General features: G+C 49.8%; 1 protein-coding gene across 2 annotated transcripts in view; it reads left to right on the top strand.

The window, feature by feature from the left end:
• The window catches only part of POU2F3 (POU class 2 homeobox 3), a 75,892-nt gene that overhangs the window by 4,601 nt on the left and 52,250 nt on the right, over positions 1-19,041 (top strand). Inside the window, exons 1-2 of one of the 2 annotated variants that reach the window (XM_041770747.1) lie at positions 1,355-1,551; positions 2,196-2,264. In XM_041770747.1, coding sequence (XP_041626681.1) covers positions 2,204-2,264 — 61 coding nt within the window. In that variant the 5' untranslated portion in view covers positions 1,355-1,551; positions 2,196-2,203. Of the gene's footprint in view, positions 1-1,354; positions 1,552-2,195; positions 2,265-19,041 lie in introns of those variants that run through there. The other variant, XM_041770746.1, reaches the window with a different exon arrangement.

Here is a 19,041-nt window from a genome sequence, read left to right as displayed (position 1 = left end):
CGTGGGTGTCCCCAAAGCTATTTCTTATTATGGGGCGAAGGGGACTAACAGAGAAGCCTAAGTTATCTGTTTAGCTCATTCTTTTATTTCAAGCTTACTTTGTGCCAGGAACTGTGCCAGGCAGTTTTCTTTCATATTTTGTTGGCTGCTTAAAGAACTCTGGGAAGTATCATTATTCCCATTTTTTAGTTGAGAAAACAGGTTCAAATACGTGGCCAAGGTCCCCCTGCTAGTTAGCCATGGCGCTGGGATTAAATCCAGGTCTGTTGGCCACCCAAACTGATGCTCTGGAATTCTGGGTGCTACTGAGGCAGTGTAAAAACCTGAGGGGCCAGTCTCTGACTTTTTCCTCAGCACCGTTGAGGAATCCCTGTGGGGGAAGCATGAGCTGAGCAGATCTGTTCAGCAGTGCCCAGCCCCGGGGCAGTAGGAAGCAGAGCCCATTTCTTTATGGGAGCAGAAGGTGAGCAGTAGCTGAACCCTTTGCAGATGTGTCCAGGTGACCCACGCTAGCTCTGCATATTCACGCATGACTACTCTACAGTTTCGAACTACAGCAGGAAGGACTTAGGTTAGGTTCAAGAAGAACCTTCCTAAATGTAGTGCAGTGAGGCAGGTCTGGGGTGTGGTTGCAAGATCTCCCCTAGAGGTCGGCTGACTGTGCGGGACAGTGCGGATGTCTGGAGGGCGCTGCACGGAGCTCCGAGGATTTACCTGGGAGTCGTCACTTTGGTGGGTCTCCAAAATATTCCTCAAGCCACAGGGGCTCCCAAAAGTGCCTTATTCCATCCTCTGCTTCTGGGGCGTTCTAAGGGCTTGGAGAGCCTCTGAACCTCCGCCTCTGTCTTGTTTGGCGGGGCAGTCGCCCCTCCTGCGCTGCAGTGACACCACACCCCCAGGGGCCACGATTTCAATCTCTGCCAGAGCCACCCACGTCATTGTTCTAAGATAAATAAATAAAAATTAAAAAGTAGGTTTCTCCCCGCTTTTCCTGGGGCGGAGGTCCACCCTTTCCCCTCACCCGGATCATCTCCAGACCTCAGGCGTCCAGACTGCCAACTGCCTGATTACCTGATGCAAATTAAGACTGCATGCTTAGCAGGGATTGGCTGGGGAGCCGGGTATGCAAATTGCCTCACCAAGACTTTATCTGGTTTGAAAGAGTTAAAGTGCTGCCCCAGAGAAGAGGGTGGGGGTAGTGGTAGGGGGGGTCAACACGATTTGAATAAAATATTCTTCTGTCTTTAACGGCTTCAGTATTTGGGTGGTTTAATAAGGAGAGGAGCTGAGAGAGGGAGTTAGTTCAAAGTTGCCTCTTTGCTTCTCTCTGCTGATCCTGGAGAAGACTTGGGGGGGGGGGGGCTCTTAGGTGGTGGCAGCTGTCTGTTATGGGTAAATGTTTAATTTATTGAAATGAAGCAGGGCAGAGAGGCCGGACCAGCAGCCCTAGGGGGCTGAGACCGGGCCTGGTGTAGGTATTCTCTGTCTGCAGGGCACTGACCCACCCACCATCCCTTGCTCCCAGAGCACTTTGAAGGAGTAGGAAAGAAGGTAAGGCTTCCCAGAGGAGAAGGGATCTCCGGAGGGCCACGCTGGAGCTAGGATTTGGTCCCCAGACAGTGGGCTGACCTCTGAGAACCAGACAGAGAAGAGGGGCAGGAACTGGGCAAGAAAGGTGAGAAGGGCAAGCCTAGGTTCAGGGGTACTCTCACCTCCCAGGGTAGGGTTATTACAGGGAGGGGAGGTGGGGGCGGTGGGGAGACACATATTTCTTATGCTACTTGAAAAAAATAAAATAAATCCCCCAAATCCCAGAGGCAATGAGGATTGGAAATGGGAAGCATTCTTCCCCACCCCCCACCTCACCCTGTACCCCTCCCCTTGTTAAATTTTTACCAACTGAACCTGGTGATGGAAGGAAGTGACAATGAATGATGCAAAAGGTGAGAGATCCCGCAGTAGCAGCAGAGAAGAGGGGAAAGAAAGGGCCAGGGAAAGGAGGCGCGCCTGGGAGGAGGGGATTTGTGCCCCAAGCTTATGAATATTCTAATGGTTGTATGTTCGGGAATCAGGAATTTGAAAGTCTGATGGTTGTTGTAATTACACATTCATCTTTGCTGTTTAGTTAAAGCCACATATGTCATAGCAAGAAAAATTGTGACCTGTTATTAAAATCAGTTGTGTTTTCCCTGCAGATATCAAGATGAGTGGGGATGTAGCAGATTCCACGGATGCTCGCAGTGCCCTCAGCCAGGTGGAGACAGGTAAGGGTCTTCTCTTCTGGGGAATGAATGAAACAAGAAAAGCACGGGTGGGAGCAAGTTGTTGCAAATGATCATCGAACAATGCGGTGTTTTTTGTTTGTTTTTTCTCTATCTCAGTCTTTGAGCCAATCAGACCCCAAAGCTGGGTCTTAGGAAGTGAAGGAATTCCCTTAGGCTATGACCCTGGAGGCTTCGAACTATAGATATCCATCTAGAGGGGGACAAAGTCTCTGGAACTAGGCTTGGAAAGGGCCAGCCAGATCCTTACAAACAAAATGGAAACATAAAAATTAGGGAGGAGGTCCACTTCTTGATGGGCCATGGGCCGTTCCAATACCCGTGGAAGCAGCAGGCTGTGGTTCCAGTTCCTGCTCAGGACAGAAAGCACAATGTGTCTTCAGTAGATGGGGACCAAGGCCTTTTAACCCCAGATTTCTCAACAGGCCTTACTCAAGGAACTAGCCTAAGAGGCCCGTGCGCAAGTGTTCCTCTTCCAAATTACATGCATGTGGGTGGTAAATAGACCAGAAAGAAAGGCTTGGTGCCTGGAAGATGACTTTGCTTTGTGAAGAAGAGAAAGAGGTCAGGAAAGAATTGAGAAGAAAGTTTCATAGCTCTCTGCTTTCAACTCCACAGTCCAAGCTTTGCTTTGAAAGCTCCATATAATTAAAAAGAACTTAAAGAAACATGAGTATAAATTGTAACACCACCAAATAACTTTAATAGCCTTCCAACAAGACCTCAATTAGTCTTTCATCTGGATCATTAGAGACATAGAAATTAGAAGTGGAAGAGAATCAATGTCCCCCAGAGCTAAACTCTTTTCCCAAGTCTTCAGGTGCAGTCTAACCCCATTCTTGAAGCTTGGGTCAGGGACAAGATAATTGGGGGTCTTGTTGAGGGCACCTGCAGGATACATTTGCCATAAACTTTCCTGCCCCTCAATTTAATATTGAAACAGTGCCTACTGCACAGGTAGCAATAGACATTAGAGGTGTAGGTTCTATATTTTTCTTTGTGAGTAGGAACAGCTGGGCCAGGAGAATGTGGGCCAGTTGCACTCACTTTTCAATTGATTTAATTGCTGAGTATGTTTTACTGAGGGTCTGTGGAGGGAGGCACTTGTTCTCTCCAGTTGAGAAGAAAATTTCCTCCAACCTGAAGAACAGGAGCAAGGCTTTAAAATCAGTTCAGTTGGGAGCACCTGGGTGGCTCAGTCGGTTATGCATCCAACCCTTGATTTCAAGTCAAGTCACGATCTCAGGTTTGTGGGATCAAGCCCTGTGTCCGGTTCCGTGCTCAGTGAGAGGTCTGCTTGGAATTCCCTGTCTCCCTCTGCCCCTTCCCCTGTTCACTTGTGCTCATTCTCTCTCTCTTTCAAAGTAAATAAATAAATAATGTCTTTAATGAAATAAAATCAAATCAGTTCAGCTGGATAGGGACAATCTCAGCTCTGACACCCTTCCCTGGGGGAAAAAAAAAATCAGACTCCAAAAGCCACTCTCAGGAGAAGCTGCGTTGCCCTCTTCTGATAGCAGGCTGGCTGGAGCCAACTCTGTTGGTATGTGGCCCCAGGTATGTGAGGGCACAGCTAAGAGAGTGTCCGTGTATGAAGAAGACCACACTAGGAGTCTAGCACTGATGTTCTGTTACTAGTGAAGCAACCTAAGTCCAGGTAACAGTGTTGGGAGTGGGAAGGAGCTACGTGGAACCCTAAAAGGTGGGCCAGGAGCGAGAGTGTTCAGATCCTGGGTGGGGGTGAGGAAGACGAAAGTGTTGGAGATAATCTGAGCACATTCTGGCCTCCCTTTTGGAACCATGGAAGCTGTGTACAGACGCAGTTGAAGGAGAAAGAATCCAGACACAAGCTGGGACTTTGGGAATCTGAGTGCCATCCCAGGGTTCTCCTGGTTCCATATGTGACCTTATAGCAGCCACTTTGCCTCTTTAGGAAGCAGGAACAGGTGATCTTCAAAGGGTATGGATGTAGAGTCAAACAGACCTGGGAGCTTAGGTGCTCACCAACTGATACGATCTGATAAGTTAGCTTAGCCTGGTCTCTGCTATAGAGGGGGGGGCAATTAATGTCCCTCTTAGCGGGTTGGGAGTTCCCTGAGATGATTTTTAAAGCTTATTCACGGTGCTTGACACATGGCAGCTGTGATCATCATTACGTCTGGTGGCATCATCAAGATCCTATGATTCTGTAGTTTACAGAAAGAGCATCACTGCTAAGCACTTTGGGGTGCCAGGTAGCTGGGATGTCCTTCTCCCTGTCACTCAGGCCAAGTGGGTCAGCCTCAGAGGCTGGTTGTTCTCATTGCACATTCAAGAAAGGATTCTGTGTGGGTCTTCTTCAGCTCCAAGGAGACCACGAAGTCTGTGCTGTCTGCAAGTTCTCCACCCCTAGATTCTTCCCTTCTAGGGACTCAGCGCCGTGGCCGGTAGCATCCATACTTAGGTGATCATCAAATTACTGTATGTTTTTAAGGGCAAGAAAAAAGAGGTAGCTAATTAAAGTAACCAAACTTCCTGGAAAGTCATTGTGACTCATTTTTTTACAGAGAAAAGCTTATTATGAGTCACAATGGTTACCAACTTGGTTAAATGGCTTCCTTTGGATTTTTAAAAGGCAGATTCCCCCTTCCAAACAGTGCATGAATTAGGGGGTGGTTTGTCTCTGAGTTTTAAAGGAACTACAAACAAAGGTGACCTAGAAACCCCCAGCTCCCTGAGAGCACCTTCTGTATTGTGTGAAATCCCCAAAGGGCACAAGGGTTGGGAGTGGGAAAGAGAAGTTATTTCCCCATCCACACAGGCTAGGACTGCAGAGGAGAGCATTCTCAGGTCCAGACACAGACCTCCTAGCTGGCAGAGACATGGCAGGCAGCTCTTTCATTCTTCACTTTCCTCCTGCTTATAGGGAGCCAAGGCATGGACAAAGATAAACTAACTGCCCACAACCTCAGACTGCCTTTGTGGCAACACAAGACACCAGAAAATCTCCCAATCCCCTGTCCAGTCCTCTTCCCAGCCCTCCTCCCCACCCCCCAGAGGACTGGAGCCAAGTTTCTAGATTTCTGAATCATCAGCTTTCCTATCCTTTTATTTCCCTGGTTGTTATTTTTCCTCTATTCTTGAAGCTGACAGCACCTTCTTTTCCTATTCTCAGTTGAGTGGTTCATAAGAGTATACAGGCTTGCCCACATTTCAAAAGCCCCCGGGTCTGTAACTGACCACCCCCAAGCACCCATATTGCTAACCCTATGACTTTTGACCACACTAGTCGCAGAGTAGCCTCAAACACAGGGGAGGACAAATATGCTGGACGTGGCGGAGGGGGAGGGGGGACAGAAAGTCCAGCCACATTCACAGAGCCTCTTCCCCATACCTGGGCACGTGCACGTGTGCCTCGGAGTTCACGTGCATCATCTCGTTCCATTCTTACCACCCCCATTTTTATCGATGAAGAAATGGTGGCTAAAGAATGAGACATGGGCTTGCCCAGGATTGTACAGCTTTTAACCAGGAATCAAACTCGGGCCTGAGTCCATTAGATTCTTATCTTGGCTCTTCCATTAACTCCCTGCAGATTATGGGGCAAGTCGCTCCCCACTGGGACCTTTCTGTTCCTCCCATAAAGGAAGGATTTGGGCTGGATGATCTCTAGGAGCTGAATCTTGCAAACAGGGTACATGTATTGCTTTTCCAAATTCTCTGCCATCACTTGCCACTTCCTGCATTTGCATAAAGGCTTCCTCAGAGCTGAGCCCTCCCTAGTCCCTTCTTTCCAGTCGCCCTCTCCACACCCTCCTCTTGGACATCTCTAGCCTCTTTGCTCCATTTACCCCCAATCCTCCTCCCTGACCTAGCTGGTAGTCCCATACACAACATCTGCGGAGCATGTTTGTGTCAAACCCTAGGCTCAGAAAGATGAAGAAACAGCCCCTGTCCTCAAGGGGCTTTGCTTCTCTCACAGGAATTCATGGCAGAAGGGATGATGGTGCCAACTCGTGTCTAAAAGAGCACAAACACCTAGTGCATTTGGCCTTTTCAACAATTCTGTGCAGTAGATGTCATCATTCCACTTTGAAGATGAGGGATTTGAGGCTGCTTTTCCCAAAATTCCCATGCCTAGCAAATGACAGAATTAAACATAGATTTTTCTAGTGACTTTCTACCCAAAGATGGTGGTGGGAAGACTGAGGACCAACACAGGAACCAGGGACAGAGGACACAGGAAACTGCTAGCATCAGGAGGGATGCCAAGATTATGGAGGGTGACAACGGCCAAAGGGGGGAAGCCCCTTGGGGGGAAGCCAAGCCCCTGGAAGGTGGGTTGGTATAATCCAAGAGGCAGAAGTCCTCTCTGGAGCTGAAACATGCTTGCTGGGGAAGAGTGGGAACTCTATGAACCGGGGAAGGTGAAAATCTAGGGAGAGGATTTTCTCCTTCCCTTCTCTTATCCTGGGCCAGCCTTACCGATGCTCCAGTCTTTCCTTCCGCCACCACCCAACCCTTTGATGGGGCACTGGGGTGGGGTTGTGAACCCAGATAGTAGTGGAGCAAATTCCTTGGCACCCTTGCCCTGCTCAGAGATGTGGGAAGAAAGAATTCTGTGGGGGGAGCCAGGGGAGGACAGAGAGCTAGAGATGGAGGAGGGACTGAGCTTTGTCAGTTGTCCATTCTTGCTGCCCTTCTCCACCATCAGTTGTCCTGTCTGTGAGGTGGAATGACTTAACATCTGCCCCCACCTTCCAGAAAGACCGCCAAGGCATCTTAGCTGTTTGGGGATCCTTTTGTACTTTCCCCCCGAGAACTTCCAATATGGTTTTGGGAAGGAATGATGTGATCATGCAGAGGAACGCAGAGAGGTTAGTGACTCTCATAAGGTCCCACAGGAACAATGAGTTAACTGACCCAAGACTAGGAAGTCCTTCTCAACCAACTCCTTGCTCACCATCTCCACCCTACTGAGTCCCGAGGTTTCCATCCTACTGAAGCTGAGGATAAAGAAATTATGTCTCATCACAACCAAGAAGTGAGGTTCTAGGCAGAAATAGGCAGAAGTCTTTGAGAGATGTGTATGGCTTTCAGACCAAATATTTATGGAATAAAACTATTCTTTCAATGACAGAGAGGACAGCAGACATCTAGGAAGTACTTGGCAGGCAGGGGGTGAAGAAGAGTCTCCCATTGCTAGCCCTTTTTATTTTTTTAATTTATTTATTTTTTATTTTTTTATTTTATTTTTATTTTTTATTTTTTATTTTTTTGCTAGCCCTTTTTAAATGAGGTACACGTGCACACACACGCCCGCCCTTTTCGTGATTAAATGACAGAGTGGGTATGAACGTGCTTCACAAAGTGTGCACCACTGTACTAATACAATCCATCATTAGGTGGATAATTATCAGAAACATTCAGGAGGCAAGACAAAGCTCTGTCACTGAGCGATATGGGACAAGTCTACTTGTGCCCTAGACTTGGGTCTCCTCATTGTAATAGGGGGAAGAGGGTTCTGGAAGAGTGAAAGGAAGGGACTGGACTGGTGGTCTCTAGGATTTGCACCAGGTGACTCCAGTCCTGCACCTCCAAGTTACCTGCTCTGCCCCTTACTTCTGAAGAGAGAAAGGAAGCCACAGCCCTTCCAAGTATTCAAGGGGCACTGATATGAATTCTTGGGGATGTCGGGATTTTTTTTTTTTTTTTTTTATGTCAGGATTCTTGTCCATGACTCTCTTCCTTTGGAGACATTTCAAAACGATCCCCGGAAAATGAAGGAACCTCCTGGTCTTAGGGATGTTTCCCTTAAGAAAAGCTAACCCCACAATTTCTTTTGGGCACCTATTCTTGTAGGCTACAGTCCCCAGTGCCTAGACATCTTTTCTCATTTCTTGCCTGAGAACCTCATGCTGCAGCCTCAGCCTGTTACCTCTTATTATGGTCTTCTAACCCAGAGTGTTTCCCATTTTTGTGACAGGGAGATTAGAAGGTACTAATGCACTACCCAGGCTTCATCCCATGGCTCTGTGTCCCGGAAACCTCGGGAGAGCGGCCTATGGTGCCAGGAATTGCCTGTCTGCCTCTAGCAATCAGAGCACCCTAGCAAACAAAACAGCTACAGCAACTGCTCTCACCCGTACCAGCCTCACTCACCACTCACAGACTCTTGCTCATCCCTGATTCCCAAACCCAGGCCCCAGGGGCAAACAGGGCAGGATCGTGCTAACCAGATGAGCCATGGGTGACCGGGCCAGTCCTGCCTGGCACTGGCCCTTCTAACTTTTGTAGGTCTCCTGAAGGAAGTGACTCCCCACCACACTTGCCTCCATCTTTGAGGCCCCCCCAAGAAGAACATGGGCCTCCTTTCTCTTCAGCCTGAAAGGGGACCGAGAGAGGGAGCCCAGTGTGGGGCATCCATGTGCTGTCTTTTACTGTCCGCATGGTCTCATTGGTGGGCACCGCTTAGGGTGCTCCCTCTCAAATAATCTGGGGTGCGGGACCAGTTGTTTCCCTTCCAGTCTGTCACAGATCAGCACGCAGTCCTAACCACGCGGGACTGCAGATCGTACCCACCACACACGCTCCACAGGGCCCAGGCTAGTCTACACCTGCCGTCCACGGGGAGAGCCCACTCATCACATGCTTGGGGCACTATGAACATTTCTAAATTCTCTGTGTTTGTATGATCTGGTCTCAGACTTTAGCAAACAGTTTGCAGGGCAGCTCTGACTGTTGGAGCATACTTTGGGGTGCCCTGCCTTAGAGGAGTTCACACCGTGTGTCAGAACACTGCTGTCCTTTGGCAGGCCATGGGCGATGGATACATCTGACCTTGGGTATATCTTATAATCTTCGCATTCCTCCCCTCACACTGTGGGTGTCTTGGGTGTGATGCTGGAGAGATCAAGCAGGAGAGGTAGGTCCCGGGCTGTCCTCTGCTGGCAGGGGTACATGCCCCCCCCCCCCCCCCCCCCACAGTGGAAGACTCAGACCACTGCCTGTTCCTGGGCCTCAGCCCTTCATTAAAGGATCCGAGATTTACAGCCCACCCCCACCCTCCCAGGTGTGAGTAAATGCTTTTGCTCTCTTGGGTCTACCCTCTTCCTCAAGAAACAATTAGGGCAAAGAACACCTGGTGTGGAAAAGTGCTGACCAAGTGGAAAAAGAATTTAAAGAGAAATGAGCTACCAAATAGGTTGCGTTTTAGGGGCTTGAAGAGCAGCCCAAGTCCAGGCAACTGAGATGTGGCCCCACCCTGCCTCTCCCGCCCCCGCCCCCAGCACACACAGACCCACTGACACACTTGCACTCCCAGCATCTCCACCTTCAAGCCCTCCTGTCCATGGGTTGCACCCGCTGGCAGTCTTCCTTTCTGGCAGAGGCTGCTCTCTCAAAGGCAGGCGGGGGATCCTTGGGGGCACCCCAGGGGATCAGCAGCAACTCAGGCCAGCATTTGCTAGGGTGTCCCCTGTATTGAAACCACCTCCCCTGGGAAGGGCTTTGCCTGGGATCACCCATCCTTAGGAAGAGTGGCTGAGAGGGAGAGGCAGCTTTGGGAGGAGAAGGAGGGGGAGCAGAGCTAAGTGTCCTTAAAAGGGAAATGGCATGAGGTCATCCCAGCTAGGGCCGGTCCACCCTCCCTGGAGTCCAGGGGTCTGGCTGGGCAGGGCAGAGAATGAGCAGAGCCCTCATTTCACTTCTAGGGACCTCAGTCAGTGACATTTCTGTCCCCTCCTGCTGCCTCCGTGGGCTGGTGTTCATTGGGGAGGGGGCACTTCTGGGGTAGCAGGAGGGCCCTGGGAGGCCAGGCCTTTGTGCTAAGCCAGGAGCATGGGAAACTGAGCTACTGGCATCTCCCAAAAAGCACCAGTGCTGTTGACTCAAAAAATAATAGGTGTTAATTTGCATGGCATTTTACATACAGGTTCCATGCTGGGCTTTTCATCTCCTACCACGTATGGTGGAAGCCCCCTAGATCTCCCCCCTCTGCCACCTCCTTTGGGGGCCTTTCTGTGTCCTCCAGACTCCGGAACTTCCCCACCACCACCACCACCACCTAGCCCATCCTTGGATTGGCCCAGGCCAGGGAAAACAAAAAAACAAAAGACAGTGGTCAGCCTGGCTTGGGTAGGCTTGGTCCAGATTTGCTGGAGACAAGCCAGCAGGTGGGCTGGCAGGTCTGGACCCCGCAAGGCACCTTGGCTAGGGGTGCCCCGCCTGCCTGCTCTGGGCCGCGGTGAGGCCCCCTGGCAGGGGGCTCGCCAACCCCACCCCCCTACCTGCTCGGGCTGGGAGAGGAACAAAAAAATCTAAGTCAGAGAGCCCAGAGAGGTGCCGAAAGGAGAGGAAACCCAGTGGTTGCTATGACGATGGGGTCTTGGCGCCCTATTTGCATAGGGCGATGATTTCCATACTGCAGGGTGAATTTCCATATCCCTGCCTCAAAGCCTGTTGGGGCGGGGAGGGGGGAGAGGGGAGAGGTCATTTGAAATTCAAATGAGGATGATTAAGGTTTTCTTGAGGAGGGAAGCTCGGACAAAAGGGGGTGAAGCCGGCTGGCACATGTCTGCCCCGGGCTCAAAGTTATCAAAGGGAGGCGGCACCGGGTTGACTCCCTCCCTCCCCGCCTCCACAGGCCGAGGGAGAGCTGACGGTGGTCAGGCTGGGCTGGGTGCTGGTGGCCTTTGCCTCCCGGGAGAACCAGCTGGTCCCCCTCCTGCCTCTGGACTCAGTTTACCCCTGCATGGCCTGAGGATGCTGGAGCTCAGAGCCATCCTCGAGTGTGTTCTAGTTCCAGCCTCAAGCCTCCCTCCTTCCCTCCTTTCCTCCCTCCGGTGACCACAGATGAGTCGCCTCAGTTTTTCTATCCGTGAAATTGGAAACACAATCTCTACTTTCTTGTTTGGCTGAGAAGATGCGAGGGCAGACCGATTCCAGCCTCTACCACCAGCCTGTCTCTTAGGCAATCACTTCTCATCCTTGGGCCCGAGTTGGCGCGTTGGACAGCAGGTGTGAACTTGAAGGTCTCTAAGATCCCTGCTAGCTCTAAGATGCCGTGATGTGAGAGCACTCTGATCCTTCGCACACACCGGTTATTGTTTGTAAGATGCTGATGTGAGCCCCTGCACCCCGGCCCCCCGCTCACTGAAGTGCAGCCACGAAGACTACTGCCTGTGTGTGAACCCCAGCTTCTCAGCTTACCAGTTTTATGACCTTGGGCTAGTTTCTTAATGGTTCCCTGCTCAGTTCCCTGGTCTGTAAAATGAGGGTAATAATTGTACCTATCTCTTGAGGTTAAACACACTTACCTCAGTGCCTGCCATGGAGTAATGCTGTTTGCTAGTATTAGGATCAGAAGCCATCAAGTGTCCACGCAAGCGGGGCAGGGATTCAACAGCCAATCCGGGAAGCCTTGATTAGGAATATGGACTGTGTCCTGAGTAGACCTGCCAGTGAATTCATTCACTTTGGCCAATGTGCCCTTGTAGCCTTTGGTCTTTGGGAATGGGAAGCATGCTTCAGGGAAGGGCCCCAGGGGCAGCCCCCAAAGCTAAGTGGTCACCCCACTGACAGCATGCCTGGCTAGAGGGCTCCTTGTTTTGATCCTGACTCAAGCCTGTCTTTACTTCTCAGGAAACAGAAATGGCGGGAAGAAGGGGAAGGAGCTGATAGAGGGACCCCCTCTTCTCAGGACCCAGTGCTAAAGGACAAGCCAGGTTCAGTGAGATGAGTTGATGTTGATAGTTCTGGAAAAATCCAAAGGTCCTTTATTTACTTCCTGCAAGTAAATAGGAGGCCTTCTTTGGGGATAGCGTGATGTGGTGTGGACAGACGTGGGTTTGGGTTTCTGCTCAGTGATCTGTTAAATCAGGAACCTTGGGCAGGCCGATGAACCCCTCTGAGCCTCCTTTCCTCACCTGTGAAATGGGGATAATAGCACCTACTCATAGGGTGGTGGTTAGGATTAAATGCTGCATGTGTATAAAATGTTTACTACAGAGCTTGGTGCGTAGTAAATGCTCAATAAATGTCAGCTACTAATTATTCCTTATTATTTGAAAACAGTGTTCTGCTGCCAAAATGTTTGAAAATTCTCTGATCTAGTCCTATTCTCCCATTTTATGGCGGGGGAGAGACTGGGGTCAGAGAAGGGGAAGGACTTTCCCAAGGTCATAGTGGGGATGTAAAACAGGAGGTTTCTTGAGGAACACTTTCTCCACCCCAGAAGCAGTAGGGGCACTATCCTCTGTCCTTTGTTTTTGCTTCCTTGGATTAAGCCTCTCCCCTCTCCCCGCCACCCTTGTCTCAGAGATAGCAGCTCCTCCAGCCCCAGGAGGGAGGAGGACTTTATACTCTAAGAGTGAAAGAGGAGAGGGGCGCCTGGGCAGCTCAGAGGTTGAGCGGCTGCCTTTGGCTCAGGACATGACCCCGGGGTCCTGGGATTGAGTCCCACATCAGGCTCCCTGCAGGGAGCCTGCTTCTCCCTCTGCCTGTGTCTCTGCCTCTCTCTGTGTGTCTCTCATGAATAAATAAATAAAATCTTAAGAAAAGAAAAGGGTAAAAGAAGAGAGAACGGTGGCGGGGGGGATCTGGGCTCAGCAGTCAGCTGTGTGTCCTATCACAGGCCTCACCCTCTGAGCCTCTAGTCACCTGTAAAACAGGAGTCCTATAATTCCAGCCCTTAGACCTCCCAGGCAGGTGGGGATCGCGGAGGAGCTAGGGACGGAAGTGCACAGCAGAGGAAGAAACCAGTGCGTGTCACCGTGACCAATGCGTGTTGGCGAGGCCACTGGCGCTAGAGCCAGAGCTATGAGGTCCAAGCTCCTTCTCCCACCCTGCTCTCCATCGCTGGTGCTGGGACCCAGCCTCAGTTTCCTTGTCTGTAGAACAAGTCGTGAGGAAGCAATGAGATGAGAGTCCATGTGTGGGAGCTTTTGGAAGTGTGAGCTGTTCCACGAGCGTGAGATGGCATCTCCCGTCCAAGCTTTCCTCCTACCCGCGCCCTGCGAGCCGCACGCGGACCCCTGCGTGCCCACAGGAGAGCCAGAGCCCAGCCGCATGGCCCATCACTTCTCACCCCACTTCACTCTCCTCCAGGAAAAGGGCGAGGATAGAGCCTCCTGGTCTCCCACTGACCTTAAACCTCTTTGAACCTCTTCCCTCCTGAGGCTGGGCCAAGGGCAGAGCGGTGCTGGTCTGGAGTCGGCCTTTAAAGAACACCCACAGGTGTTGTGCAGAGTCAAGTCTGGGCAGCGGAGCTCTGGGGATTAGCTCCTGCTGTGCCGTTTATTGCCTGTATTAACTTCAGCTCATCATTTGTCCTCTCGGGGACTCAGTTTCCTTACCTATAAATGGCGGGGATAGCATTAGAAGTCTCTGGGTCCTCTTTTTTTTTTTTTTTTTTTTTAATTATTATTATTTTTTAAAATTTTATTTATTTATGGTAGTCACACAGAGAGAGAGAGAGAGAGAGAGGCAGAGACACAGGCAGAGGGAGAAGCAGGCTCCATGCACCGGGAGCCCGATGTGGGATTCGATCCCGGGTCTCCAGGATCGCGCCCTGGGCCAAAGGCAGGCGCCAAACCGCTGCGCCACCCAGGGATCCCTCTCTGGGTCCTCTTGAGCATGGAAAACTGGTAGAAAAATAGCAGGCGAGGGGCTTCTCTGAGATGTGCCTGTTAGGGCAACCAGAACCCTGGCTTCCCCACAGAGTTCCCCCCTTGGAGTTAGACTTTTCTTGGTTCCCAGGCTCAGGAAACTGAGTTGAGACTTTGGTGGGGACCTGGCTCTTCTGGCCACAGTCCTTGCCACAGGGGCCTGAGCCCCTGGTTTGTTGTTCTGGAACTTGGCGCATCTGCCCAGGGGCTCCTTCAGCGTAGCCTCAGAGTGCCAAAGCTGCCCACTTTGGGCCCCCAGGAGGTGAGGGGTCACTGCAGGGAAGCCCCGGGGAGCCCCATCTCCAGCTCAGGCTGAGAAGCAATAGGGATTATATGGCCTAAACAATTAGAAGACCATGTGAGGAGCGTTTCATTTATCAAAGAGCAACAGGACAGATGGAGCTGGAAGGACATGGGCTTCTCTTCCAGCCACAGGGCGCAGGGGAGCCGCTGGTGTCCACCGGGGCTCAGCCCCAGGCTCCTGATCTGTGGGAAGGGACAGTAGAGCAAGGCTTCAGGATTCAATCTCACAAGCATGTGCATGGAGAAAAGGCAACAGGTGGCTCGCACAGGCCGTGCCACAAGGAATCCCTAAGGATGTTTGCTGTGCCGGGCTTCCTTGGGGTAGAGAGGGAGAAGCTTTAAATCATGAGAATTCCCATCTCACAGATGGTCAGAGGTCAAGGGGACCTGAGAGATGACCCTGTCCTGGGGTGGCCAGTGGGTTTCTTCAGGACAGCTGATTGTGACCATCCGTGGTGGTCACAAGCAGGGATGTTAGGACAAGGCGGAGGGTGCAGTGATCCATTAGGGACACCACCCTGGGCATGGCTTGCACCCATGGCCACGTCTGTATTTGCTGTCTACACCCACAGAGGTAAGGTGACTTGACTGAGGCCACCTAGCTAGTGGAGCCCTGGGGGTCAGTCTCCCCTAACACCTAAGCTGGGCTCTTTCTCCTGTCCAGCCCAGGTCCTGCATCCCATTCTTCAGGGGTCTTCAGGGGTCGTCCGCGGGGGTCCTCCTGGGCATCCCCTTGCCCCCATGAAGGAGGTGGCAGGAATGCAGACAGAAACTTTTTTGTTTTAATATTTAAGGGAAGTTGAAGGCTGCGGAGATTAAGCCACTTGCCCCAAGTCCAGCGTAAAACAGCCTTTGAAGTAACCCTCGAGCTCAGTTTCCCGTGTGTTCTCTGTACAGAACTCTGACCATTAGGCAACACTGCCAGTTCCTTGGAGGAATCTCAAGTAACAAAAAAGGTAGGCCTGGTGTCTGTGGGGTCCTGGAAAAAAAAAAAAAAAAACGCTTTGACTGGTTTAAATGGCCATGCCGGGAAGTCTCCTGGTCTGCTCTGGTGGCCGGCTGCCCAGGAGCCTTGCCAAGGGCCTGGTGGCCTTAATCACTGCTCTCCTAGGAAGTGCTAGCCAGCTGCCAAGTGGCCATAAAGTGGCCCTGGAAGCCTTACTGGGCTATACTGGGTGTGGAGCTGGTGAGAAGAGAAGCAGTCCGGAGCTGGGAGAGGTTCGGCCCCACTGCCGAGCACTCTGCATTGTTTACTGGGCAGAAGTGAAAAATCCTGCTTGGACGGTTCTCCATTCTTGTGCTTCCACCTCCCTCACCCAGAGAATTGCTCCCCAGGCAAACTCACATCCCAGTGCTGCCAAAGCTATGCAAATCAGCAGGCTCTGCTGCTCCCAGGTGGGAAAGCACAGGGCTGGTAGGGTTCCTCTTGCCTTGCGTCCGCCCGGGGTCCTGATCGCTTAACCCGGCTGGGACTCAGTCTCCTCACCTGTAAAATGGGGTGAATAATAATGCTTCATCTTCCCAAAGGCAGGGAACTTGCCCTGATGATCTCCTGAGGTCTCTCTCCCAGGCCCATGAGCCAGGGTTTCAAGCTGTTTGCTTCTCCTCCTCCTTTCTTGCTGGAAGCCTCAGGGCCTAGAGATTGCCAGGAGGCCATGAGAACCCAAAGAAGCCCAGAGAGACCCCGGCGGGTGGCCCTTCTGGCTTGATGTAGGTCTCACCCACTGGCCCCTAAGACCCCCACGTGGAGGTCCAGGGGGGTCCAGGACTTCCTCCTGGAGCCCTCTCTGCCCTCCCCCCTCCCTTCTGTGTCCTTATCTTTGGTGTGTGTGCAGAACAAACAGGACAGAGGGAAATGGTGAGAAGAGCTCTTTGGTCCTTCGTGTGCCTCCCTCTGCCTCGGCCACAGACAGGGACCAGTTTCTGGGAGTGGGGGAGAAAAAGCCGTGGTGCATTTTGATCAGCTGCATCGGGTGGAAAGACTTCAGAGATGGAAGCAATTTTGGGTTCCCTGCAATCTCCCTCTTGATGCCACCAAATTGTCCCTCAATGCAGAAACCACTTCTGTAACATCCCTGAAACGAGCCGCCCCTGCCTGAATATTCCTAGCAATGGGGAGCTCTGTCGATGTGAAACTATGGAGTTCCACTGCCAAACAAACCCACTTCTCATAAAATTCTTCCTCCTACTGAGATGAGGCCTGCTTTCCAGCAGCTTCGCCAGTGGCCCTGCTCTGCTCTTTGCTGCTGGTTCACTTCCATGCCAACATTTGGAGAGGAAGGAAAAATCCACTGATATTTATTTAAGCACTTACTATGCACCAGGCACTGTGCCAAGTGCTTTCCAATGTTCCCTCATGGAATCGTTTTAAATTTTTTTTTTTTTTTTGAGAAGCCTCAGACGTATGGAAAAGATAGAAAATGGTTAATGAATAGCCACATACCCGTCACCTGGATTTAATAACTGTTAACATCTTGCCATATTTGCTTCATCCATTTGTTTCTGAAATCCTTTTTTTTCCCCTCTCCCCTTTGCAACTTCTCCTTCTGGACATTTTCAAACACACATGACCATAGAGACGAATACAAAGAGCCCCCATATACTCATTCTCCACTCTCAGCAACCATCAAATTTCTGCCCTTCTGGCTGCTGGATATTTTATTATACATTGTAGACATTAGAACATTTCCATCCTAAATATGGCAAGGATGCATCTGCAAAACAGAAGGACATCTTCCTTCTTAACTACAATATCATTATTACACTTAAAACAAATTTCTCACTTAATTCTCGTGGCAATGCCACGCAGAAGGTTTTATATAAGGGCAAGTGTCTCTTCTCTAGGTCAAACATCCTTTCCTCATCTGGTGTGACGACTGGGCCTTTTACCCCCTTGGTCTTCATGCTCCACCGCCCAATTCATCAGGGTCCCTTTTTCAAAACGATGCCCTTTGCTGGGCACGATGCTCTCCCTCAGGGAGCTGCCCTGATCTGTGTGTCTGCTAGTGCACGGGACTACCTTGGCTTTTTAAGCAGCTACCCCACACATGTGTAGCACGCTTTGGGCTCATGTTGAGCTTTGGCCAGCTCAAAATCTCCTTTTTTTGTCATTTCTTTTCCACGTGGGATACTCTGACGCCAGCCTCCCCCAGCTTCCCCTCCTCACAAGGAACTGCGATGTGTTTATTTCCAAATAATGTCTGCCAACAAACAGAAAGGAGAATTACGTTTTCATTTTTGTTTTTCTTTTTTGGCAGGGGAGGCATATTTGACCTCCTAGGAGTCTCAGCTTCTCTCAAAATGTAAAATACTGAGTACGGACATTTCAGTGGCCAAGTATCTGACACTATACATGCTTGAATTTTAGTCACTCTAGGTACCAGCTATGATTATTTTTATTCTAGCCTGAAGTTTGTTATTGGTATTGTTGAAAAAGCTTTTTATGAGGCTTCCTATTGTAGCATGTAGTCTTTTTTTTCCCAGCTTTACTGGGGTACAAGTGGTAGATAAAATTGTAAGGTATTTATAGTGTACATCATGGTGGTTTGATATGTGTATACACTGGGAAATGGTCCCCTCCATCTGGTTGATTATTACATCCATCATTTTCCATGTTTACCCTTTTTTGTATGTGAGAGAACCTTTTAGTTCTGCTCTTAGCAAATTTCAATTAAAAAAAATATATAGTGCTATCAACTATAGTCACCACGCTCTATATATCCTCAGACTTTGTTCATCTTATAGCTGAAAGTTTGTACCCTTTTACCAACCTTTCCCTTTCCCCTAACCCCTTCAGCTTCTGGCAACCACTCTTCTACTCTCTCATGCTCTGTTTCTCAGAGTTTGACTTTTTATTTCTTTTTTAATTTTTTGAGATTCCACATGTAAATGATACCATTTTGTATTTTTCTGTCTTATTTCACTTAGCCTACCACAAGTCCCTCTGTGTTGTCACAAATGGCAGGGTTTCCTTTTTTCTTGTGGCTGAATAATATTCTAGTATGTATGTGTGTGTTTAAATAAATAACATCTTCCTTATCTATTGATCCATTGATCACTTTAGGTTGATCCCACACTTTAGGTTGGGTCCATAGCTTGGCTATTATGAATAAAGCCCCAGTGAACCTGAGGTGCAGATATCTCCTTCATAGCATGTTTTCTTTTCTTTTGGAAATCTACCCAGAAGTAGGATTGGTGGGTCATATGTAGCAGAGAGTCTTCTGGTTGGGTATCACTTTGTGCAGTTTGACTACTTTAGTGGACTACTCAACATAAAGTAGAAAAGCCGATTTCTGGGCTAGCGTATTTGTTAAAACAGAATTCCCTAATTGGGGAATCTTTTTTACTTCTTTCTGTTTCATTTTTGTTGAGGTAAAAAAAAAAAAGCCACATAACATAAAAATTAAAAAACATGGAATTTAAACAAAATTTACCATCTTAATCATTTCTTTTTTTAAAAGATCTATCTATTTTTTGTTTGTTTATTTATTTATTTATGAGATGAGAGAGAGAGGCAGAGACACAGGAGGAGGGAGAAGCCGGCTCCATGCCGGGAGCCTGATGTGGGACTTGATCTCGGGACTCCAGGATCACGCCCTGGGCCAAAAGGCAGGCGCTAAACCACTGAGCAACCCAGGGATTCCCCCATCCTAATAATTTCTAAGGGTACAGTTCAGCCTCCCCTGTCTTTTCCAAATACAGTTGATTTAGTTTAACCTAAGTGCAGGGCTTTACATTTATTCCTGTTATGTTTTACCTTGTTGGTTTTGGCTTCCTATTAGAACATGCCAAAATATTTTCTAATCCTGATT

This window comes from Vulpes lagopus, chromosome 10 (genome assembly GCF_018345385.1).
Source record: "Vulpes lagopus strain Blue_001 chromosome 10, ASM1834538v1, whole genome shotgun sequence".
Taxonomy (NCBI): domain Eukaryota; kingdom Metazoa; phylum Chordata; class Mammalia; order Carnivora; family Canidae; genus Vulpes; species Vulpes lagopus.
This window is presented reverse-complemented; position numbering and strand designations above follow the sequence as displayed.